This window comes from Spermophilus citellus (genome assembly GCF_964194105.1).
Source record: "Spermophilus citellus genome assembly, chromosome: 9".
In the NCBI taxonomy this organism is placed as follows: domain Eukaryota; kingdom Metazoa; phylum Chordata; class Mammalia; order Rodentia; family Sciuridae; genus Spermophilus; species Spermophilus citellus.
Window position 1 is genome coordinate 59919084 of NC_138191.1, and position 25963 is coordinate 59945046.

The 25963-nt window shown below is 38.4% G+C and overlaps 1 protein-coding gene across 1 annotated transcript; it reads left to right on the top strand.

Annotated features, from left to right (window-relative positions):
• Window positions 1-921: 921 nt before the first annotated feature.
• On the top strand, window positions 922-25606 carry LOC308655508 (ATP synthase F(0) complex subunit C1, mitochondrial-like; the record flags this gene model as incomplete). The annotated part of the gene is made up of 4 exons (XM_081305599.1): window positions 922-934; window positions 24450-24577; window positions 24930-25111; window positions 25452-25606. 4 exons carry the CDS (start codon window positions 922-924, stop codon window positions 25564-25566), a joined length of 438 nt encoding a protein of 145 aa, XP_081161725.1. The 3' UTR covers window positions 25567-25606.
• Window positions 25607-25963: the final 357 nt, after the last annotated feature.

The following is a 25963-nucleotide window of genomic DNA, read 5'->3' on the forward strand; positions in this document are numbered from 1 at the left end:
ATCATTAAAATTGCAATGATCACATCTATCTATAACATTGCTAGAAAAAGTGGAATAAAGTATGTCAACATGCTTGTATTTAACAGGAGTCTGATTTACATTTGTGAAATGATTGTTGAATTAGGCAGAAAAGATAAGGATATAAATGATATTTTTATTGGTTATTTCATTTGGCAATTGTTTAGGGTGCCTATTATATTCCAGGCCGAAGACAATTAAAATATAACCCTAACCCTAGCACTAAAAATTATATCAATATTTGGTATTAAAACTGAATGTACTGACTATTATATTATCAATATTATAATTTCAAGCAGGAGCTGAAAATTCAGCTCTTATATACCTAACAAATTTTTGTTAAGTGAGGGGAAGCCATTGGAAGACTGTATGAAAGGTTTACTCTGTTCAGATTTATGGCTTAGAAAGATTATTTAGGTGATAGTGTGGGGGGAGTGGGGACACAATACTCAATGCATGGAGAGTTAGGATACTGAAATTAGGTGGCGTAGAGTAATGGTCTAAAGTAAGACGTGTGGAGATAGCCCAGGTCTGGCTTCGCCATATTCTGGCAGTGTTATCATGGATGATTTACTTAATCTCTTTGCATCCCAGTTTTCTTAAACATAGAATAAGAATAAAAATAGTATCTACCTCACAAGATTGATGTGACATTTATAAGTGTTAATAGAATACAACAAATAGTAAAATAACTGCTGTATAATGAGACCAAATAAATGCTATCTTGTTGTCATTGTTAAAATATTAGTGCAAAAGAGAAATGATGAGGACCTGGGCTGAGGCAGAGGCATTGGGGATGGAGAAAGGGGGAAGGTGTCAAGTAAGTGGAATTGAAAGGACTGAGTAACAGAGTTAAGGTGAGTTTAAAAGCAATGGAGGAAATATTGGCTGGTGGCGGAGAAGATGGCGGCGGGAAGTGAGTAAGCCGCTCTGAGCCCCGCGCCGCGGCGTCTGAAAAGATGAGGTAAAGATCATTAAAGGAGATCTGTCGACAAAAACCCAGCACCGTGTCATGATAAGGGCCTAGGTGGAGTGAATCAGCCACTAATCCAGCCAAGGTGAAGGGAGTACAGCAGGACTTCAGCGCGAGCAGTAAGGCTGCAGCCCGAGCCGCCTGGCTCCATCAACCCCTTCTACTTCTCCCTCCCCTTCTCCTCTCCGCCTTTCCACCTTGCTTCTTTCTCCCCAGCCGTCTCTCCTCCCAAGCTCAGTCTCTAAATTTAGATCTCAACTTCTTTCCCCCACCCCGCCCGCTCTCCTGCGTGTCCGGTACCCGGACCGCGTGGCCTGAGGCGCTGCCTCCCCTCCCCCAACCCGCACCCCCTCCCCGGGGGTCCCGAAGGCCGCCGCTGCCGCCGCCGCTGCTGCCGCCGCCTCCCACAGAGCACCACAGAGCAGACGCTTCACCGCGCGATTGAGCTGCCGAATTATATGAAACAGCTGATAAGATGAGCGACAATTTAAAATCCAAGTGATCCGAGAACACGCACTGAGCTCTGGCCCGCTGAATTCAAACTCCCGGTCACCTGCTTCCCGCAGACAAACAGCTATGACTCGGCATTAATTCATCCCGCTGAAACAACGGGTCAGCCCTTCTCATCCTACGAAGGTAAATGCCTACCGAGCCTTCATAAGTAGTGGCCACAGGTTTGAAACGGGGCTTGGGAGAGAAGGACCCACCCGTAGAATTAGTCTCCCGGCAAAGGGAAACCGTGTCATCAGACTGCTGCGGAGATAACTTTGTTGAAACAGGTGTGTGATCCCATAGCCTTGCCTCTCCACACATCGGGAAAACTCTAAGAGCCCCTCCCAGCTCTCCCCTAAGGGCACCTCCCAGCTCTCTTTGTGAGTGCTTCAGCCAGCCCGAGGGAATCAGAGGTGGTGCGGGTCTCGCAAGCGGAAATACCGCTCCCACCTGGGCTGATTGCTGAGGCCTCTTGCACCACCTACGGGAAGTGGATACCAGAGGGCAAGTAAAAGCCGCTGAGGATTCTCAGCCCCAAACTCTACAAGCTTAGGGTCTGAGGGAATGGCAAACTGGAAGAGTGTGCCCAGTCGTTCATGAAAACAGGGCTCCCGGGAGCAGCAGACTTGGCGTGTAGCCAGTATTGTGGTGAGAGGGGCCTGGCTAGAGAAAAAGTGGGAAGTGACTAGACACAAGAGGAGGCCCTAGACACTCAGGATTGGAGACTCGCCCAGTCTGGGAGGAGCTGCTGCACAGTGATTGGTTCCCGCGTATTGACAGGAGAAACTTGACCTGGTGGGCACAGCGCCATCTACTGGAAGAGAAGTTAATCAAACTCTAAGACTGCAGTTATTAGGTTTTTTTTTTTCTTTTTCTTTTCTCCTTTTTTTTTTCTTTTTTTTTCTTTTTTTTTTTTGATTTAGGTTTTTCTTTCATTTTCATTTTTTTCTTTCTTGTTGTTTTATTAATTTTTTTTTTTTACAAAATATTTTTTAAATTTTTTTTTCTACTAATTTTAACTTAAATTTTTTTAATTATTATTATTATTTTTTTTAAATCTTTTTCTTTTTTAGTTCCTATTCTTTTTCTTCTTTAGTCTTCTCATTTTTCTTATCCCCCCTTTTTTCTTGAATTCTACCTGCCTACTCTCATTCTCTTTAGAGACTTCTTCCCTTCCCTTCAAATACCTTTCCTCCCAAGCATCAAACTAATTTATAGGAGTAAACAGTAACTCAGCAGTCAAACAGAACAAGAAACAACATGAGCAGCTTCAAAAAACAAGGAAGAAAAGGAGTACAAACAACGCAGGATAGCCTAAATATTCAGGAGGACCTAGAGTCATCAGAAAAATGGTCATATAAAGAACTCAAGGAACACCTAAGACAGATGGAATGGAACCTTAAAGAGGATACAAGACAGCAAATTCAAGCAGCGAAAGAACACATTGAGAATGCATTTCACAAACAGATAAAAGAAGAAGTTAAGCATCTTTATCAGGAGATAGAGTCTATAAAAAATAATCAAACAATAATTCTAGAAATGAAGGAAACGATAAACCAAATTAAAAACTCAATTGAGAGTATCACTAACAGAGTGGAGCAAGTAGAAACCAGAACATCAGATAATGAAGACAAAATACACCATCTTGAAAAGAGTCTAGCCAACTCAGAAAGGCTGGTAAAAAATCACGAGAAAAACATCCAAGAATTATGGGATAACATTAAGAAACCGAACTTGCGAGTCATCGGGATAGAAGAAGGTACAGAGATTCAAACCAAGGGAATGAGAAACTTACTGAAGGAAATAATTACAGAAAACTTTCCAGAAATAAAAAAGGAAACAGATATACAAATTGAAGATGCATACAGGACACCGAGCACACAAAATCACAGTAGACCAACGCCAAGACACATTGTTATGAAGATATCCAATATACAGAACAAAGAGAAAATATTAAAAGCTACAAGAGAAAGGAGACAGATTACATTTAGGGGTAAACCAATACGGTTAACCTCGGATTTTTCATCACAGACACTGAAAGCAAGAAGGTCATGGAACAATGTATTTCAAACACTGAAAGACAATGGATGCCAACCAAGAATTCTGTATCCAGCAAAATTAAGCTTCAGGTATGACAACGAAATAAAAATCTTTCATGATAAACAAAAGTTAAAAGAATTTGCAGCCAGAAAACCAGCATTGCAAAGCATTTTGAGCAAAACACTACACGAGGAAGAAATGAAAAACAATAGCCAAAACCATCAGTGGGAAGTGCCGCAGTAAAGACAGAGGGCAAGGGGAAAGACAATCATGGAGAGACAAACTAAATTTTTTTTTTTTTTAAAAAAAGGATAAACAATCAAACATGGATGGAAGTTCAAACCACATATCAATAGTAACTCTGAATGTTAATGGCTTAAACTCTCCAATAAAGCGACATAGGCTGGTATCATGGATTAAAAAAATAAATCCAACAATATGCTGCCTCCAGGAGACACATCTGATGGGAAAAGACATACACAGGCTGAAGGTGAAAGGATGGGAAAAAATATACCACGCACATGGTCCTCGTAAGCAAGCAGGGGTGGCCATCCTCATATCGAATAAAATCGACTTCAAGACTAAGTTAATCAAAAGGGATAAAGAAGGTCATTATATACTGTTAAAAGGAACCATTCACCAACAAGACATAACAATTATCAATATTTACGCACCAAACAATGGTGCTGCGACATTCACAAAACAAATTCTCCTCAAATTCAAGAATCAAATAGACCACAACACAATAATTATGGGAGACTTCAACACACCTCTCTCACCATTGGACAGATCCTCCAAACAAAAGTTAAATAAAGAAACTATAGAACTCAATACCACAATCAATAACCTAGACTTAACTGACTTATATAGAATATATCAACCATCATCAAATGGATATACTTTCTTCTCAGCAGCACATGGATCCTTCTCAAAAATAGACCATATATTATGCCATAGGGCAAACCTCAGTAAATATAAAGGGGTGGGGATAATACCATGCATTTTATCTGATCATAATGGAATGAAACTGGAAATCAAGGATAAAAGAAGGAAGGAAAAATCCTACATCACATGGAAAATGAACAATATGTTACTGAATGATCAATGGGTTACAGAAGACATAAAGGAGGAAATCAAAAAATTCTTAGAGATAAACGAAAATACAGACACAACATATCGGAATCTATGGGACACAATGAAAGCAGTTTTAAGAGGAAAGTTCATCGCCTGGTGGTCATTCCTCAAAAAAAGAAGAAACCAACAAATAAATGAGCTCACACTCCAACTCAAAGCCCTAGAAAAGGAAGAGCAAAAAAACAGCAAATGTAGCAGAAGGCAAGAAATAATTAAAATCAGAGCGGAAATTAATGAAATTGAAACAAAAGAAACTATTGAAAAAATTAACAAAACTAAAAGTTGGTTCTTCGAAAAAATAAATAAGATCGACAGACCTTTAGCCATGCTAACGAAGAGAAGAAGAGAGAGAACTCAAATTACTAACATACGGGATGAAAAAGGCAATATTACAACAGATGCTACAGAAATACAGAAGACAATTAGAAATTATTTTGAAAATCTATATTCCAATAAAATAGAGGATAGTGAAGACATCGATAAATTTCTTAAGTCATATGATTTGCCCAGACTGAGTCAGGAGGATATAGACAATCTGAACAGACCAATATCAATAGATGAAATTGAAGAAGCCATCAAAAGACTACCAACCAAGAAAAGCCCAGGACCGGATGGGTATACAGCGGAGTTTTACAAAACCTTTAAAGAAGAATTAATACCAATACTTTTCAAGTTATTTCAGGAAATAGAAAAAGAGGGAGCTCTTCCAAATTCATTCTATGAGGCCAACATCACCCTGATCCCGAAACCAGACAAAGACACCTCAAAGAAAGAAAACTACAGACCAATATCTCTAATGAACCTAGATGCAAAAATCCTCAATAAAATTCTGGCGAATCGAATACAAAAACACATCAAAAAAATAGTGCACCATGATCAAGTAGGATTCATCCCTGGGATGCAAGGATGGTTCAACATACGGAAATCAATAAATGTTATTCACCACATCAATAGACTTAAAGATAAGAACCATATGATCATCTCGATAGATGCAGAGAAAGCATTCGACAAAGTACAGCATGCCTTTATGTTCAAAACATTAGAAAAACTAGGGATAACAGGAACTTACCTTGACATTGTAAAAGCTATCTATGCTAAGCCTCAGGCTAGCATCATTCTGAATGGACAAAAGTTGAAGGCATTCCCTCTAAAATCCGGAACAAGACAGGGATGCCCTCTATCTCCACTTCTATTCAATATAGTTCTCGAAACACTGGCCAGAGCAATTAGACAGACGAAAGAAATTAAAGGCATAAAAATTGGAAAAGAAGAACTTAAATTATCACTATTTGCAGATGACATGATTCTATACCTAGAAGACCCAAAAGGGTCTACAAAGAAACTACTAGAACTAATAAATGAATTCAGCAAAGTGGCAGGATATAAAATCAACACGCATAAATCAAAGGCATTTCTGTATATCAGCAACAAAACTTCTGAAATGGAAATGAGGAAAAACACTCCATTCACAATATCCTCAAAAAAAATAAGATACTTGGGAATCAACCTAACAAAAGAGGTGAAAGATTTATACAATGAAAACTACAGAACCCTAAAGAGAGAAGTAGAAGAAGATCTTAGAAGATGGAAAAATATACCCTGTTCATGGATAGGCAGAACAAACATCATCAAAATGGCGATATTACCAAAAGTTCTTTATAGATTTAATGCAATGCCAATCAAAATCCCAACGGCATTTCTTGTAGAAATAGATAAAGCAATCATGAAATTCATATGGAAAAATAAAAGACCCAGAATAGCAAAAGCAATTCTAAGCAGAAAGAGTGAATCAGGCGGTATAGCGATACCAGATTTCAAACTATATTACAGAGCAATAGTGACAAAAACAGCATGGTACTGGTACCAAAACAGGCGGGTGGACCAATGGTATAAAATAGAGGACACAGAGACTAACCCACAAAGTTACAACTATCTTATATTTGATAAAGGGGCTATAAGCATGCAATGGAGGAAGGATAGCATCTTCAACAAATGGTGTTGGGAAAACTGGAAATCCATATGCAACAAAATGAAACTGAATCCCTTTCTCTCGCCATGCACAAAAGTTAACTCAAAATGGATCAAGGAGCTTGATATCAAATCAGAAACTCTGCGTCTGATAGAAGATAAAGTTGGCTCAGATCTACAGATTGTGGGGTCGGGCTCCAAATTCCTTAATAGGACACCCATAGCACAAGAGTTAACAACTAGAATCAACAAATGGGACTTAATTAAACTTAAAAGTTTTTTTTCAGCAAAAGAAACAATAAGAGAGGTAAATAGGGAGCCTACATCCTGGGAACGAATTTTTACTCCTCACACTTCAGATAGAGCCCTAATATCCAGAGTATACAAAGAACTCAAAAAACTAGACAATAAGATAACAAATAACCCAATCAACAAATGGGCCAAGGACCTGAACAGACACTTCTCAGAGGAGGATATTCAATCAATCAACAAGTACATGAAAAAATGCTCTCCATCTCTAGCAGTCAGAGAAATGCAAATCAAAACCACCCTAAGATACCATCTCACTCCAGTAAGATTGACAGCCACTATGAATTCAAACAACAACAAGTGCTGGCGAGGATGTGGAGAAAAGGGTACACTTGTACATTGCTGGTGGTACTGCAAATTGGTGCAGCCAATTTGGAAAGCAGTTTGGAGATTCCTGGGAAAGCTGGGAATGGAACCACCATTTGACCCTGCTATTGCCCTTCTCGGACTATTCCCTGAAGACCTTAAAAGAGCATGCTACAGGGACACTGCCACATCGATGTTCATAGCAGCACAATTCACAATAGCTAGACTGTGGAACCAACCCAGATGCCCTTCAATAGACGAATGGATAAAAAAAATGTGGCATCTATACACAATGGAGTACTATGCAGCAATAAAAAATGACAAAATCATAGAATTTTCAGGGAAATGGATGGCATTAGAGCAGATTATGCTTAGTGAAGCTAGCCAAACCCTAAAAAACAGATACCAAATGTCTTCTTTGATATAATGAGAGCAAGTATGAACAGAGCAGGGAGGAAGAGTAGGAAGAAAAGAGTAACATTAAACAGAGACTTGAGATGGGAGGGAAAGGGAGAGAAAAGGGAAATTGCATGGAAATGAAGGGAGACACTCATTGCTAAACATAATTACATATAAGAGGTTGTGAGGGGAATGGGAAAATAAACAAAGAGAGAAATGAATTACAGTAGATGGGGTAGAGAGAGAAGATGGGAGGGGAGGGGAGGGGGGATAGTAGGGGATAGGAAAGGTAGCAGAATACAACAGTCACTAATATGGCATTATGTAAAATTGTGGATGTGTAACTGACGTGATTCTGCAATCTGCATTTGGGGTAAAATTGGGAGTTCATAACCCATGTCAATCTAATGTATGAAATATAATATGTCAAGAGCTTTGTAATGTTGTGAACAACCAATAAAAAAAAATAAAAATAAATAAAAAATAAAAAATAAATATTAAAAAAAAAAAAAATAAAATAAAAGCAATGGAGGTTCATGGGAGCTCTTTCAATTCACTGGGTGAGTAGAAGAGTCTGGATTCAAAGCTGTTCTGATTTATATTTTCCTCAGTTGTTCTTCTTGACTAGGTCACACTATGATTCTATCATCCTGCATGTCCTGGATTTAAATCTCATCTACAAATACAGTAGTCTGCTGCAGTCTGGCTGGGCACAATTCAGGAGCCACTTGTCAAAAGAAACAAACTTTATTTTTAGAACCACACACGCCAAACAAAACAGCTCCTCAGGAAAAACCCTCAGAGCCCAACTGCCACTACCTGCTTCCCACAAGCCTCTCACACTAACACAAGCCTCGACTCCCACAATCCTCCTGCTCTTGAGGCCGATTGGCTAGGTCACGTGGGCGGAGCCAAAGAAGTCCCCCAATGAGCAGCTCCGTGGTCTGAAAGGGCAGGGAAACAGCCCAATGAGCATCACCGCAGAGGAGCCAATCAGCTAGATGTTGCTGGGGCCGCTGTGAGCCAATCATCAGCTGGCAGTCTGAAAGGGCTGGGAAACAGCTCAATGAGCATCTCCTATGAGCATTACCACAGAGGAGCCAATCAACTAGATGTTGCTGGGGCCGCTGTGAGCCAATCATTAGCCGGCAGCTGGAAGTTTGCTGGCAGCTGGAAGTTTGCTGGGGCCCCTTCGGCTGTGGCTCTCAACAGTAGTCCATAAAACATAAACTTAAGTTTTTTAAGCCTTCCCTTTGGGTGACAGAAACACATTTCAGTTACTAGAGTTTTTCCTCCTTTTTTCCATAATTGCATAAAACTGTCTTCTACAAGTGCCAGGATGAGAGAATGGGACTGCACACTATTCCTCCATGCCATCCGGCCAGGTCAGCATCCATTAAAGCTATCATCACCTTTAAGCTCACTCCTCAAGCCTTTTCACGTGTGACACTTCTCTTGGGCATGTCACAATCAATCATTCTGCTGCTTAGTCAGGTTCTACCACAAAATGCTGGAAACTAAGAATGTTAGGGTCTGTTTTAGTCCATTTTCTATAAAGTAACAGAACTTATCTAACTTACAGTTTTAGAGGTTAATTTCCTCCCGTTAGGCAAGGCCCCCCACCCTCTAAAGATTCCACCACCTCTCAACATTGCACACTGGGGATGCAAGCTTCCAAAATATGAACCCTTGAGAGAAGTATTGTGTCCAAACCATAGCAGAATCATTTCTTACTTCTGTCCTCTCTTGGCTACACAGTAATCATTGCATGTTTTCTGCAACACACTGGGAATGTGGGTGAGTCTAAGGTGCAAGTTCTTCACCAGTTTCTTGCCACCTGCAGGATCTGTTTTCTTGGATATCCTAAACCTAGCCAAGGTTTCAATAGAGTCCCTCAGATCCCAATCCACTTGAGAGATGGAATAAGGCAGTGCAGATGCCCTCTTCTTAAGGACCTTAGCATCTCTGCTCCCATTACTTCCCCTTAATTCTCCTTTCCCTTCCTCCTGCAGGCCTAAGCCAGGTTCTTACTTTTCTTTCTTCACTTATTTTCCTTTTTGCTTAACTGCCTTGAGTCTGTTCAGTTCCCCTCAGGCCTTGAGTTTTGAAACTCAAAAGCTAGCAAGAGGCTTTTTAAAATCCTCTTTCTTCTGTAACTTACCTTCCCTGAGGCAATGAAGGAGGGGAAAGTGTCAAAGAAAAATAATCCATTAATACTTCATAGACATTATCCAAATACATTTTAAACAGAGTCATGAGACAATAACCTACAATATCTTTTGTTTTTGAAAGTCTTTTATCTTTTCCCTAGTTGACAGATATGAGACATGGAATTTTGATAGTCATTTGACTTATTGATTCTGAGAATAGGCAGGGTTGAATGTAACGGGTGAAGAAATCTTTCAAAGACAAGAAAAACCCAGTCTCTTTGAATTAGAGAAAAAAATTAAGGTAGGAAAGAAAGATGAGTCTCTCTTCAATACCATCTTAGTGCCATGGGCTTAGGACAAGGCTGAAATTGGAAAGTGTCTATGGAAAGCTGGAATGGGAGAAGGCACTAACTGGACTAGAAAGAGCACACACATGGATTTTCCTGAGATGGTACTAGGTTATTCCTTTTTCTCATGTCCTTCGGGTTAGTGCCCACTTTAGTTAGTTAGTTCTCTCAGAACCATCCAGGGTTAAAAGGTAAATTATGTGGTGAACTGGTTTCTAGCTTATATAAGCCTCTATTGTTCCTATTTGGAAAGAGACTGGAGACATAAAAAGCCTTATTTACTAATTTTTCTCATATAACGAGGTCAAAGAAATTACTCAGAATTCTGAGATCAAGAAGGATTTTTGTTTTTAACTCTAAGACTATGAGAGTCAGTAGATTCTTTGATATAAAATCATGTTTTCATTATAAGTAAATAAAGATATAAAGGATAAATAAATATTTATTTCATTATTCACAACTATTGCTGTGGATTTATAAACCTTCTTTACTCATTTAATTTGTTGTGTCAAATTATCTCATGTTATCTACTGTCCTGTGTTTTATTCCTTTTTTTTGAATTCTTAATTGCTCTTGGGTAAAGTAAAAATATATACTACCTAGGTAAAATTTTCCTTTTCAACCATTTATATAATCTTCCATTAGGATTGTTTCTAGAAAAATGGACAAACTTAGATATATTATTCACAGATTGTGTTATGTGTGTGTGTGAATGCATGTACTCAGTGTTCTATGAAGCTGATTAGATTCTGAAGGGCAAAAATGAGAGACCTGAAGCCATAATGATTTCCAATAAATACAGTCCCTACTGCAAGGAGATGACTTGAAACACTGATGCGGGTCAAGTGTTAGTGCCATTGCTTCAAAGCAAATAGCTGCATTAGGCCTGTCCAGATTAAATTGAAGTCAGTGTTCAAATATTAAACATGCACTTAGGAGGACATTTGACAACCACAGTCAGCAGAATGGAACTCTAAGGAAATCAAGTTGTAAGAATTATCAGTTGGTGAGATCATCGAGGCATCTTAGAATCTGATGAATGAACTACAGACCAGAACAATCCCTTTTTTAAATATTTATTTTTTAGTTAGACACAATACCTTTATTTTTTATTTATTTTTATGTGGTGCTGAAGATCAAACCCAGGGCATCACACGTGCTAGGCGAGTGCTCTACCACTGAGCCACAACCCCAGTCCTCACCCATTCTTGTTACTAGAGTGTCTCAGTCCATTTGTGCTTTTATAAGAGAATATCACAGACTGAGTAATTTATAAAAACACAAAATGTATTTCTCACAGTTCTGGAGACTGGAAAGAGTCCAAAATCAAGGAATCAGTAGTTTTGATATCTGGTGAGGGAGGGTCCAGTATACCTGCTTCCAACATGGCACCTTGTTGCTGTAATCTCTGGAGGGGATGAGTACTGTGTCCTCACATGGTGAAAAGAATGGAAAAAGCAAAAGATCTTTTGTGCAGGAATTCTGTGAAGTCTCCTTTATAAAACCCTCGATCTCATGCATGAAAGAGGTGCCCTCATGGTGTAATTACCTTGTAAAGGCCACACCTCTAAGGTTACCGCATTGGAGATTAAGTTTCAACATGAATTTTAGAGGGACATGAATACTCAAACCATAGCATAGAGGATTCCTTTGGCTGTTCTCATTAGAAATCTGCAGTTTTGTGTAGGGAATGCTTTTCTTCAGCTCTCTTATTGGAAAGATAGTTATTTTATTGTTTGTTAATTTAAAACAGTTTCTTGTGGAGATGACATTACTGGTCCTCTTTTAAATGTCTTACTCTATAGCATATCTAATGGTCAATTTTTTTAAAAAAATATTTTTATAGTAGGTGAACACAATACCTTTATTTTATTTTTATGTGGTGCTGAGGATCGAACCTCATACATGCTAGGCAAGCTCTTTGCCAACTGAGCTATAACCCCAGTCCTAAGATTAATTTTGATGGAAAAATAAAACAATTCTGTTTTTGCCAATTTTAAACAGGCCTATTCAACCAATTTTAAGTGATTCTGTAAGTATTATGAAACAATTTCTTTATAATTTACACCATTTCAAGGATAAAATTTAATGGCTGTTTTGAGGAACCTGTAGAACATGTAAAAGTTCATAAAATATTTAAATTGTGAACAATATTTACAGTGATACAGGATAATGTGACTTGTAACCAAAATGTTGCAAAGATAAACATATAAAATAAGAGTAGCTTTTTAAAAAATGATGCATACTCCTATAACTTATCTTTTGGCTGTTGAATGAGTAAATTATTACTAAAGAACATTAAAAATGTGCAGGAGCTTAATTATTCCTCCAGGATATATGTGCATTAGATGAAATACTTCAGTTTCCAATGAAGAGACAGGAAAAACTGAAGACTATTGAGGCTTCATTAAATGTCTATTGCCAGTATTTCAAATATATTAGATAGTTCAGGAGATATTGGAGTCTACCTAGAGAAAAGGAGTTAAAAATTGGAACAAAGGATACATTTTCCATGGCAAATAGGACAGGAAGATATTTTATTGACCAGGTGAAGTGAAATATTTCCACTGGACTTATCTGACAATTTGTTACACTGGAATCAAGTCAGCTATTTCTCTCCATAGATAGGAGAATGAGTAAAATAGCAAGCAGGAAGGGTAAACAGATAGGTAGGCACATTAGCTTTTAATCACAATAATGAAATGCCTTACAGAGATTACTTAAAGAAAATTATTTGCTCACAGTTTTAGAAGTTCAAAGTCCATGCATGATCAGGTGGCCCCATTCTTTTGGCCTCTGGTGAGTGCAGTGCATGGTGGTACATTCATGGTGGAAGTGTGTGTAGGAGCAAGTGGTTCCATTACAAACAGGAGGAGAGAGAAAGAGTGGGCAGGTCCAGGCCTGGTCTTTTTATAATAGCCATCTCTAAGAACTACCAAAGGGATTGCATGAGAAATACCTAATACTCCCAGTGATCTAAGGACCTCCTATTAGGCCCACACCTTAAAGCTTCCACCACCTCCCAGAGTTCCACCATGGGGACTGTTTTCGTCAGTTTTTTTCGCTGCTGTGACTAAAAGGCCTGACAAGAACAACTTTAGAGGAGGAAAAGTTTGTTTAAGGGCTCATGTTTTCGGAGGTGTCAGTCTATATTCTAGCTCCATTCCTCAGGGCTCAAGAGAGGTAGAATAGTGTAGCAGAGGGAAGCTGTACACATGATAAGGAAGGAAAAAGAGACAGAGAGAGAGAGAGGAGAGAGAGAGAGAGAGAGAGAGAGAGAGAGAGAGAGAGAGAGAGAGAGAGACTGACTCCACTCACCAGATACAAAATATATACCCCAAAAGCACACCCCCAATGACCCACCTTCTCCAACCACACTCTACCCACCTTTAGTTACCACTCAGTTAATCTCATCAGGGGATTAATTCACTGATTTGGTTAAGGCTCTCACTCATTTCTCCTCTAAACCTTCTGGCATTGTCTCACTCATGAGCTTTTGGGGGATACCTCATATCTAAACCGTAATAGAGACCACGCCTTTAATTACAGTAGATTCCTGAGAGACATAAACCATACTCAAACAGCAGCAGGTATGAGGAAGAAGCCTGATCTTTCAGTTGAGTATTCATAGTAAGGTAAATGAAGGCAAAGAAAAGACAACATATCAAGTTGTAAAAAGCAAGTGGAAAGCAGATTCCATTACAGGTCCTTGTAATGATACAGCACTGACTCTTCTCATAATGATAACAGCAATACAACCAGAGTTAGTTATGACAGAGTGGTCTAAGCAGAGGAAACAAGATTTTAAAAATCACACAGTTTTGTAGCTACATTACCAGTTGAAAGAAGTATAATTAATTCAGTAAATTAAGAGTATGTGGAAAGAAGTAATATGGAATGATACAAGGGTATCCACAGGCTACAAACAGAAATGCTTATAGAGGCCATGTGGATACAGCCAATGAGTAAAGCATGCTGGGTAAAATACAGAAAGTGCAGGCTATGACAGATCAGAGAGCCCACATGCCGTCTAAATGGGCAAACTTTGCTCACTCCATCTGATGTTGCCTCTTGGAATGCAGGCCCAGATGTTGCCAGATAGTTTGTGTTATTTTTCAAAAGAAGTCTAGAATATAGATTTTTGTGAAATGTGAATTTCCCCAATGATTAAAATATCATATGGCCAGATGAAGTACATCTGCTTGCAATATCTGGACCAAATAATGATGACCCCTGTATGTTAAGATAAAGAGATTGAAATTCCTCCTGAACACATTCAGAAGGACATCACAGGATGTTAGGTATTAACACAATCATATTTATGTTTTGCAAAGATTACAGTTTATTGATAGAAATATGAAAAATGCATTGGAGAGAGGCAACACTGGAAAATAGATGACCTGCTAGACATCTATGGTAGGAACCCAAATGTAGCTGTAAGAGGCAGGGATGTTAATGAAAAGAAGGGAGATACAAGGTCAGTTTGGGATTCCCTGCGCTTAGTGACTGAGTAAAAAGGAAAGACAAAAAGAGACTGGCAATCCCGGATAATTCCCCTGTTCTGTACATCAACACTTTTCTAGAAGTCCAGAAACAAATCTCCTTTTGTGGAATGTTCTGCAGCTGCGACAGAGAACAGCAAAATATTCCAGAAGTTGTATGATGAAACGAAACCTAATTTAATGTGTTTTATGGACTTCAACCAGAAATTGTAGTACTAAGCCCTACACTATCCCTTCTGCATGACAGCTGGTTATAACTGTGAATTAGGTAGTTTTCCATTACCTTTTTTTTTCCCTTTTAGAACATCTCTTTTATAGCAATCAATTTATTTCAGATCCTCAGATCCTGGTTATTACAATGGCCACCTCATTATTCTTCTAGATTATCAGACTCCATTCTCCAACTGGTCCTTAACGTGCTCTCTCTTTCCAACTATAGCAAATTAAACTCCTTTTCTTGACTTTCAAGGCCTTCCAAAATCCAGCAACAATCCTCCCTTGAACTACTACCTAACTATAGTCTGACTTGTATCCTAGACAGTTCTCCTCAAAGTTCATTTTTGCCTTTAAGACTTGACTCTGAATGTCCTGCCTCATTCTCCCCTGCATTCAGAATGTTCTTTCCTCCTTAAAGGCCTCTATTTATTTTGGTCTCATTGTTCCTCTAGGTTCCTAAAATAGCTTGTGGCCTCTGCTAGAAGAGCCACAAGAAGAGTCTTTAAAAGGACCTCCACAATGAGGAATTGCTAGTTTTTCCCGGGTACACTGCAATGACTCTAGCAGGGTACTTACAATGACTCCAACTCAGTGTCATGGCCATAGTGGACTGGACTGGACAGACATTTCCTGTGCCAGAAACAACTGTATTTGGACCAAGTCATCTCAAACATGATTTGTCACAATCCTGACACCACGTTTCATATGGTGGCCAGTCCTCTGTTGAGGAAGGTTAAATAGATGAACAACCATTGTATTCACGTTGTTATGAGAAATCACACTACATCGACCAGTGCAGAAGAAACACCAAATCCAGATGCTCTGAATGGCTAGCAAAGGATCTCCTTCTGCTTATCCCAGATTCCAGCATATTTTTGCTAATTAACTCCATCATTGCAGGAAGTCTGTGCATGTTTTATATTAAATCAAGCAGTGTTTTTTTTTTTTCAAACTATTCTTTCACGGGCTTTAGGCATCTTTCCAAGAAGACCTCAGAGATACTTCAAATGGAAAGCACATGGGTAACCCCAGGCAAGACCTACTGGCTGCCCTGCAAGAAGCTCCACAGAATGGATTATCTTAGTGAATTTACCACAGCCCATTATCTAGCTCTCAGCTTTTGCAGATTTAGAACTGGGTTATATCAACACAGCACAGATCTATTTGTCATTAGTGGTTCACATTAATCAGTCCTCAAAGACCGATAGAAAAAGCCAGAACATCTATATGATTATCACTGTCTCAAGGCCTGGAATACTTGCTAGGAACATGAAATCTGAGTAAGGGGGGCTGGGGATGTGGCTCAACTGGTAGCGCGCTCGCCTGGCATGTGTGCGGCCTGGGTTCGATCCTCAGCATCACATACCAATAAGGATGTTGTGTCCACCGAGAACTAAAAAATAAATATTAAAAATTCTCTCTCTCTCTCTCTCTCTCCTCTCTCACTCTCTCTTTTAAAAAAAAAAGAAATCTGAGTAAGGGTTAAAGAGAGTTCTATGTGTTATGACATTCGTGAGAGGGAGATGCGTAAAGTTAGTGTTAGTGCCAGGAACTACACACAACCAGCAGTTGATATTATTGCTGGGGAAGCTGGCCGCAAACTACCATTGTCAGTGGATGTTTGTTCCAGATGTGATGGTTTTTCTTCAGTTTGGTGTTTGGTGGTGATCTATAATGGAGTTATAGCTACACAAGGCACTTAGATCTGTGGCCAAGGGTACTGCCTCCACTGGATGATGAAAATGACAACTCACATGTAAGAAGTTGACTGACTGATTGGATCTACAGGATGAGATAAGAATCAAGGATGGACTCACCCCACCCCCGCCACACACACACCAATTACTTTATGGCTTGAATAACTGTATATATAATAGAGCCATATTATTATCTAGAGATAAGGAACATTAGATCATGAATTCAGTTTTGGACATACTGGTGATTTAGGGATTTTTTTTTAGAGACCCAAACTGAAATGTCTTCTAGGCAGCTTAGATAACATATTCAGATTCGCCTTACTCAGAATCATGATCTGTGCCAGAGATGTAAATTTGGGATTTATCAGTGTATAGATAATTGAAGTCATGGGAATTAATAATATTTTCCTTGGGAGAAAATATAGAGAACAAAAGTAGAGGACCTAGGATAGAATTCTTAGGTACATCAGCATTTAATGGTTAGAATAACATAAAAGAGCAAGAAAGAATAGCCAAAAATGAGAAAGAAAATCAGGAGTGTGCTAGCATGGAAACCAAGACCAGAGACTATTTAAAGAAAAGTGTATGGATGCTGTCCAAATGGTAACGTAGGTTCTAAGTATAAAACGGCCACGACACTGCAAAGAGTTGAGTGTTTTGGATTTAGAAAAAATCTACCAGGACCAAATACTGTCCCAGGTCACTGGCAGCTATGTGTCCTAGCAGGGAGACTTGGGAAAGCCTTCTGTTTCATTTGGGCTGAATTTGCAGATTATTTGCTATACAAAGAAGGGAATGAGGAGCTTAATAGACTTAACAAAGAGAGGGGGATATCTTGGTGTAGCAATATACAAGTCTTAGATGATATTACAGAAGCAATGTTAACATAGCAGTGGAGTGGAATCAAAGTGTGCTGAGGGACCAAAGGCTTTCTCCTAGAGGAATACTGTGTGTGTGTGTGTGTGTGTGTGTGTGTGTGCGCGCGCGCGCGCGGGCGCGCACGTGCATGACAAATATGTTATTAAAGATCAGGGTAAGAACTGTATCAGAGTCTGCTAAATATATTTTAAAAAGTTATATTTATTTTATATTCAACCTTAGAAATTTCACTATAGTATGCTAGTAAGAGCCATCAGTAATGACTTTTAAAAAATTAAGTCTAGAAATGCTAGACCATTTCTGGGAATATTGGATGCCCAAGGAGACAACTTGAAACACTGACATGAGAAGAATGTTAGTGTCATTGCTTAAAAGCGAGTAGCTGCATCTGGCCTGTCCAGATTAAACTGAGGTCAAAGATCAAAACTGAGAAGTAGTAAACATACGCTGAGGATGACATTTAAAAACCACAGTCTGTGGGATGTGACTCTAATAAAATTAAGGGACATGTGCTACACTCAGGCACACATTCAACTCCCACTGCTACCTAGAAGCACCATTCTTGGCTAAACCACTCAGATATAAAGCATGCCATTCTTTTGCACTCCCTTTGGGAACAAATTAACTTTTAAAAATCCCCCAAAATGTCTGATTCATGAAGGATCAAGTAAAGGGGAAAAACCAGGTGCTTCCATGAGTAGAAGATATTTTCTCCTTTTGGGGTAGAAAGAAGGCTCAGAAGAGAAGAGGGGTTTTCCTCAAATAGTGATCCTACATTCACACACTAATCACAATTTAAAATAATTCTCAGAACTAACATTGTCTTTCTTCTCAATGTCAAAATTAAGCACAACTTTTTTTTTAAGAGAGAGAGAATTTTTTAATATTTATTTTTTAGTTTTCAGCAGACACAACATCTTTGTTTGTATGTGGTGCTGAGGATGGAACCCGGGCTGCACACATGCCAGGCAAGCGCTCTACCGCTTGAGCCACATCCCCAGACCCGGCACAACTGTTTTTTATCCACTCTCCATAGGACCAGGGTTCATTATACCAGGATGTAGCAGCTCCTGCAGTATGATTATCCTGGAATTGCAATAACCACAACTTGTATGGTTAAAGAATTTTCAATGGTCTCTGGAAAGCAGGCAAATACCAATCTGTTCTAAAGACCTGGAAGGTATGCCAAAGGAACCAATCTGCTTTGTTGCTTTCTGAAATGTCCTCAAGTGGGACAGCATTATTAGTAGGGCCACACCATAATTTGGTCAAAGACTAGAGGCTTTGGCATCAGATAGATTCTGTACCTACTATTTGCTAGCTGTATGAGTACTTTGCTTTGCCTCTTGGTGCCTGTTTTATTATTTGTGTAATAGGCACAAAAAGGAATATTGTGAGAATTAAATGAGATGATTCACATAAAAGCACCAACACAGTATTTGACATAAAGAACTCTGAATAAATGCTTTAAATATCATAAATTTAACATAACTGGCAATAATATTTCAAGTAAAAACTTATTGGAATCACAGATTTCATCAATGAACTTTATATATAATAGAAATTTTCTTCTAAAATTTAAATGACCTTTAAAGAGACTTTGATTATGATTTCTATAAGGGCAAGAATTGAGAGCCTCTTTTTCAGACAGTTCTTCATTACTATAAAACCATCCTGGGATATTTTCATCCAAAAATTCTCATAGCATCAGTGTTAGAAGCTCAGGTTGAGATGACATTGGTCTCTCTCTGGCTCCAATCCCAATTTTCATATTTAGTGGTTATAAAGTTGAATAAAACAATAAAGACATTTAAAGATTCAGCATAGAGGTAAATGAGCTTTAAAAATTTACGAGGTAAGGGGCTGGGGATGTGGCTCAAGCCGTAGCGCGCTTGCCTGGCATGTGCGTGTTGCTGGTTTCGATCCTCAGCACCACATACAAATAAAGATGTTGTGTCCGCTGAAAACTAAAATAAATAAATAAATAAAATAATAAAAAAAATTTACAAGGTAATGTAAATGTTGAAAATTCTTAAAACCAAAATTTCTGAAATACAGCTTTCATTTTTAGAGAAGAGAAACAGGGTGAAAAACAGTTATGGAATGAATAAAAAAGGATAAGTCTAGTTAATACTACAAGATATTATATTTTCATTAATCACTTATAAAATTAAAATTGACCTATCTGTAACTCCACTTAATGTATTGGTCATTGACTAAAAACATAACTCTCTTTCATTCATTCATTTAACAAACATTTATTAATAGCTACACTAAATCTTGGTTTTGTGGTGAGCTACAACAATCTTTAATGGTAAGATTTCTCTTGACAATAGAGCATCTCTACACACTGACAAAAATATGTTTATGCTTGGATCTTTTTTTTAGGATTTATAATCCATTATGTCCTTCCAAAAGGCAAATATGAATGAAGGTCAAAGTATTTTGTATCTGTTGACACAAAATAATGTGAGACCAGACACTAAAGAATTTAACTTGAAGTGAATGTTCTTATAGCATACAAAGCAGTCTTTGTCTCATTTTACTTGGCTAAGGGTGATAAAGAGTTTGAAAAGCAACAATATTGTCCGGAAAACAAAAGATCCTAGAGGCAAAAAATAACAGCTGGCTTCTAAACACAGCCCAAGTCACTGGCATCTAGTAAAGAATGGATTTAGGAATACAGTAAACTTTGTTTTCTTTGGAATTCAAACAACCAGCATATGCAAATAGCTAGAATGTTTTTCTTTCCTATTCTGTACTCTATTTTTAGGAAAGGAGATAAATAGGAAACACACTATTGCCAGAATTTTGGATTAAAAAACAAAAGAGGGTATGCCATAGATCAGAATAGATTCAGTATAATTTCTCACATATCACATACAGTTAGCTCTATATTGAAAATTGTTAAGAGTCACAAATCAAATTTAGCCAGACCAAACTTTACCATACATTTAGTTGTATAAGCAACAAGTACGTGTCAAGCCACCACATGACAGTTATAAAAAGAGTCCCACAATACAATTCTGTGCAAAGCATTCAGGGAATATGCATGGATTAGAATCTTCATGTAAGAAATTAGTGAGAGAATGTTGGAAAAGTAGTTTGGAGCCTGACTTTGAAAAGCCTGGAATAGCAAACTAAAGAATCATAGAAGAATTTTTGAGTCAAAGAATGAGGTGATCAAAGGATTTTATTGTACTCATTTGGAAGAAGTTTGCAAGCTAGTGTTCTCTCTCTCTCTCTCTCTCTCTCTCTCTCTCTCTCTCTTTTTGTTGGACCTTTGCTGAAATAAAATGTACAAAGGAGGAGAGGGGTTCTGAATTTGAAATCTTTCTGTGAAAATAGATGGTGCTAATTTGGCAGCTGTTGTCTATGTAGAAGTAAAGACAGTGAGGCCAGCTTTGGCACAAAGGTAGAGGTAGGGGTTGATTGCCTTGTTTTGGGATGGCTTTCTGGTCTCTGAGGTGGATTTCCCCAGAACGTGCTTGTAGGGTGCTGGTGTGAGTTCGGGAATAAAGAATTGCTGTTTGAGTCTACAAGGTGTGAGTGGCTCTTGATTTTGTGCCCAGCCAGACTGCGGCATTTGGCGGCCCGTGAGGGGAACATCTGAAGAGAAGGTAAGTGAAATTGCTTGCCCCTGAGAAGATCGAAAAAATGGGTGACCATTTCAAAATACAATGTGTTCTTGTTTTGATTTATTTTGTTTTTATTTCAAGTTGCCTGTTCCTAGAACTTTCTCAGGCAAACTGGGGAAAATGGTTGGCTCAAGGTTTGAAGTTGTTCGCCTCCGAGGAAGAGAAATTGTTAGAGGAAGGAGGCACCCCAGTAAGACCAAGAACAGTAAGGACATATGTTGATACAATACAAAAATGTAGCCCATGGCTTTTTAAAGAGGAGTTGTTAAATATATCAATGGGACCATCATGGTATCCTGTAGAAGGATTTTTCTTCAACAAGAAAGAGATGGCTGGGGCTGGGGATGTGGCTCAAGCGGTAGCGCGCTCGCCTGGCATGCGTGCGGCCCGGGTTCGATCCTCAGCACCACATACCAACAAAGATGTTGTGTCCGCCGAGAACTAAAAAATAAATATTAAAAATTCTCTCTCTCTCTCTCTCTAAAAAAAAAAAGAGAGAGAGAGATGGCTAGTTCTGTTTACTACACTTGTCTAAGATCTTGGTTTCTACAAAGATCTGATTAATTTACAAAGCTAAAGTGTTGAAACATCAACCACTAAATATAAAATCAAGTACTCTTTACTTATTAAGTTCCAAAAGGTAATATATTTAAACATTATGTGTGTTTTCATAAATTGGGAAATAGAAAAAAGTTTAATATTGCTTTGGTCTGTGTCTTTGCTGAAACAAGGTTACTAAGTGTTAAGATTCTATCATGTGTAATTTATATACATAGAGTATAAGAAGTTTCAGTTGGGTTTCAATCATAGTATTATAGTACCATAAAAAAACATGAAAGTATTTCATCTTATTAAAGTGGAGTAATTTGTCTAATCAGAAATTTTATAAGAGTTGTTTCAAAATGTGAATTTATAAAAAGGGTTAATGGCTAAAAAAGAGATATTAAAAGATTGAAGATGTGAAAATATATTTTAATATGGAAGGTTAAAAGAAAAAGAAATGTTTCTAGATGAGATGATCTCTGTGTGGTAAAGTAAAAAGTTGTAAAATGCCATTTAAAAAGAATTTGAGGAAACTAGACTTACTTTAAAAGCTTGAGAAAGGAAGAAAGAAAAAAAGGTATTTGTACATGGCAGATTGAGACAAAGCTTCTTAATGGAGTAAATTAAAAAAAAAGCCTTTAGTTGAAGGGCAGCCATGTAAACTAACATTAAGCGATTTAAACAGAATCTAAGCCTAGTTTAAAAGAGTGAAGCTGTAGGTGGTGAAAAAGTACATTTAAAAGTACAGTACATTACCCATACTTAACATGAACAATGAAAATATCATCTAATAACCCTGAAAGGCAATTTTTATTATACCCTTCTTAACCTGTAATTGCTAGATTGGTTGTAAATATTTTGGTAAGTCTAGACTTTGTTTTGTGAATGCAACTAAGGTACCCTTAATTTTATATTTTCTTTTTAGGAAGTTACATAAGCACAAGAATATGTGGTAAAACGAAGGTTTTATAGAAACATGTACATTGTCTGTGTACATAGAATACTTCCTGTCTGGGTTCACTACAGGGAATTATAATGGAAAATATCAAAGGTCAGGAAGTTCTAATCCTGCTCACAAATATGAATGGATGGAAGTTCCAAGAACCTGGACAAGAGATGTTACATATCTGCTTTTAAAAACCAGAAGTAGTCTTAACCATGTTATGCCTGTGGGGCTTGAAATAGTAAACTGTGCCTGACATATCTCATCTTTAATTTCTTTCCTATCTACTTCCTCTCCAAATAAAACACTTGGGTTATTGCAGCACCAGGCATTTAAATTCCAGAAGTATGTTTCCAAAAGGAGAGAGCTTGTGTTTTCCTTTTCCATCCTATAGTCAAGGTACGAATGAGCAGGGAAATAACCTAAAGGCAAGTAGTACTCATGAGGGTAGTGGGGATCTGAGGCCTCAGAATAGGCCACAGAATTAGTGTATAGGCCTGAATAATAGCAAGTTCTATGAATGCAAAGAAAAGGAAATTCTATATAAAGTACTTATTAAAGAATTTTAATGCCAAAGGATTTTATGAAAAAAAAAAAAACAGTCTTTTTCTTTTTAACCATGAAGCCTCATTTTTTTTTCTCCTAATAGAAGTCTTGAAACATAATGAGTATCTTTCTGATGATGAAACTATACACGGTCTGGAAAAGATACATATCTTTTATGATAATGGGAATTAGCTTATTCCTAATCATTACCAGAGTAAGATATTCTGAAAAAAATTAAAGATAATAGTAACAAATAGAATATACCAGATGAGGAAAACATAAAATGAAGAGATGTTAATTAAAATATATTTGTAGAAAAATACCAGGAAAAGTCAATTGAAGATTATTTGTTGCAATGAAAATATTTCAGTTCCATGCACTTATTTGGACTAGTTTTTACTTTGGGGGCAATTAATGTTAAAATCACTAATATTAAATTTCTCTTTTTAGAAGGGGTTACCAGGGTTTGAATTCAGGGTCACTCAATCAGTGAGACATATTCCCAGCCCTATTTTGTATTTTTATTTAGAGACAGGATCTATCTCACTGAGTTGCTTAGTGCCTCACTTTTGCTGAGGCTGGCTCTGAATTCAGGGTCCTCCGGCCTCAGCCTCCTGAGCCACTGGGATTACAGGCATGCGCCATCCACTTGGTTCCTTTTTTAAAGACAATCCGGCCATCTAGTGGTAAGGAGACCTACCAATGACATTTGACAGTATAAATTCCCTATGGATTACCTATGATGGATGATAAATGAAGGTCAGAGTTCTTTTGAGTAGATCACCTACTTTTTACAACAAAGAACTATCATGTAAAGATATCACCTTAGCTATACACAGTATTTTGTAAAAGCATGGTTTTTTTGCCTAATGTAGAGAAAGGGAGAACTTCAGCACAAATACACACACGAAAACACATACACAAAATGACTGAATTGATAGTAAAAGAAAATTAAATAACTATTTTATATTCAAGAGTTTATTTCATATGGTTGAGTTTCTTTGATCAAACTGAATGTTGGAGTACTCAGTTTTCTTCCTAATGGCTGTTTTAGTCCAAACAGACTTTTAACTTGAATTATTTACACATATCAACTAAAAAGTGAAATTCCAAATAATTAAGGCTTACAAATAATCAAGGCTTATTAATTGACTTTGTGAAAATCATTGTTATATACTGTGGACTCTATTCTGGAAATAGAAATGCAAATCATTCATCTAGGAATTTGAACTCACTGGTATATAAACATGAAGTGGTTTTATTTTTCTTCAATCATTGCTCTCTCAGCAGAATCTTTTTTTTTTTTTTTTATGACTTTGTAGTCATGTTTAGAGAAGCTCATCAATGAGGATTTTTTTTTTCCTTGCCTGATTTGGAGACATATGTCTTTCTAATTTTACAGATCCGCTGTAGTAGGGGTCTGATCAGGCCTGTGTCTGCCTCCTTCCTGAGTAGACTAGAGGACTCATCTAAACAGGTAAGGAAATAAGGCCCCTTTTAGAGATCTCCCCAGGAGAGTTCTTTCCGTTTGGTTTGCTTTTAGGCCTAAGGAGGACAATTAAAGGACTATGATGCTCTTAATAGTTCTGTTGCACCAAAAATGAGCATTGTAGGTTAGAAACTTGGAACAATGGGGTGTGCTTAACCACAAAATTTCACTGGCCCTATCTGAATACAGACCCTAAGGCCAATTCCCAGTGTACTTTCTGCATTCAGGATTCTGTACTTGTCAGTTTACCAGCAGTTTCAGAGCTCAGGTGGTTGGGGTGTGGAGTAGAATCAGCCATCTGTCCCAATGCCATACTTTCCTTTCTTTCTCCTCCTTCTAGACTTCCTACAGCAGCAGCTCCCCACTCCAGGTGGCCAGATGGGAGTTCCAGACCAGTGTTGTCTCCCGGGACATTGACACAGCAGCCAAGTTCATTGGTGCTGGGGCTGCCACAGTTGGTGTAGCCGGATCAGGGGCTGGCATTGGAACTGTGTTTGGCAGCTTGATCATTGGCTATGCCAGGTAAGTTTGAGGTGGCCCAAAGCATCTCCCACTGTAAGTTTCACCCTGTTTAGGCAAATCTTCAGTAAGGGGTGCTCCCTACTGGAGCCCTCAGTTTGATTTCATCTACCTCCCACTTTTTCCAGTGACCTCTAAACCAGAATCTAAATATGTGTCCAGCCAGGTTGACTTGGACTCTCCAAATTGTTGCTTTACTTGCCTACCAAATTCCTGAGATCCCTGCAGGCTAGGCCCTCCCAGTCATAGCACACTCTTCACCTCACCCTCCTGTGCCCTCTACCCCTATCCACACTCATTTTTTTCCTCTCCCTGGGTTGGCATCTATGTCTGTCCCTGGCAGGAACCCGTCTCTCAAGCAACAGCTCTTCTCCTATGCCATTCTGGGCTTTGCCCTGTCTGAAGCCATGGGGCTCTTCTGTTTGATGGTCGCCTTCCTCATCCTCTTCACCATGTGAGGCTCTGTGGGGGTCACCCACAGGTCCCTGCTGCTTTGACTCCACTGGTGCTGGAGTGTGCTGAGCTGTACCATTAAAGGATGTTTCTCTAAACCCATGCCTTTGTCTCTGTCCTTTGACCTTGGAGAGAACCTTGGTGGAAAGGTGGGAAGAGGGACTTGGGTCAGCTGTTGGTAATTAGGAAGTCCTTGGGGCTAGAGAAACCACTGCCACAACAGTGGCAACATGGAAAATTCTCATCTCACAGAGGAATGTGAATTTATCCAAATAATAATTGTACCTTCAAATTAGTATATTAATATGTAACATTTTTGAGGGACTTAATTTGCATCAAGCTCTATACCAAGTAGTTTTGTCTGTTTCTTTTTGTTTTTGTACCAGAGATTGAACCCAGGGG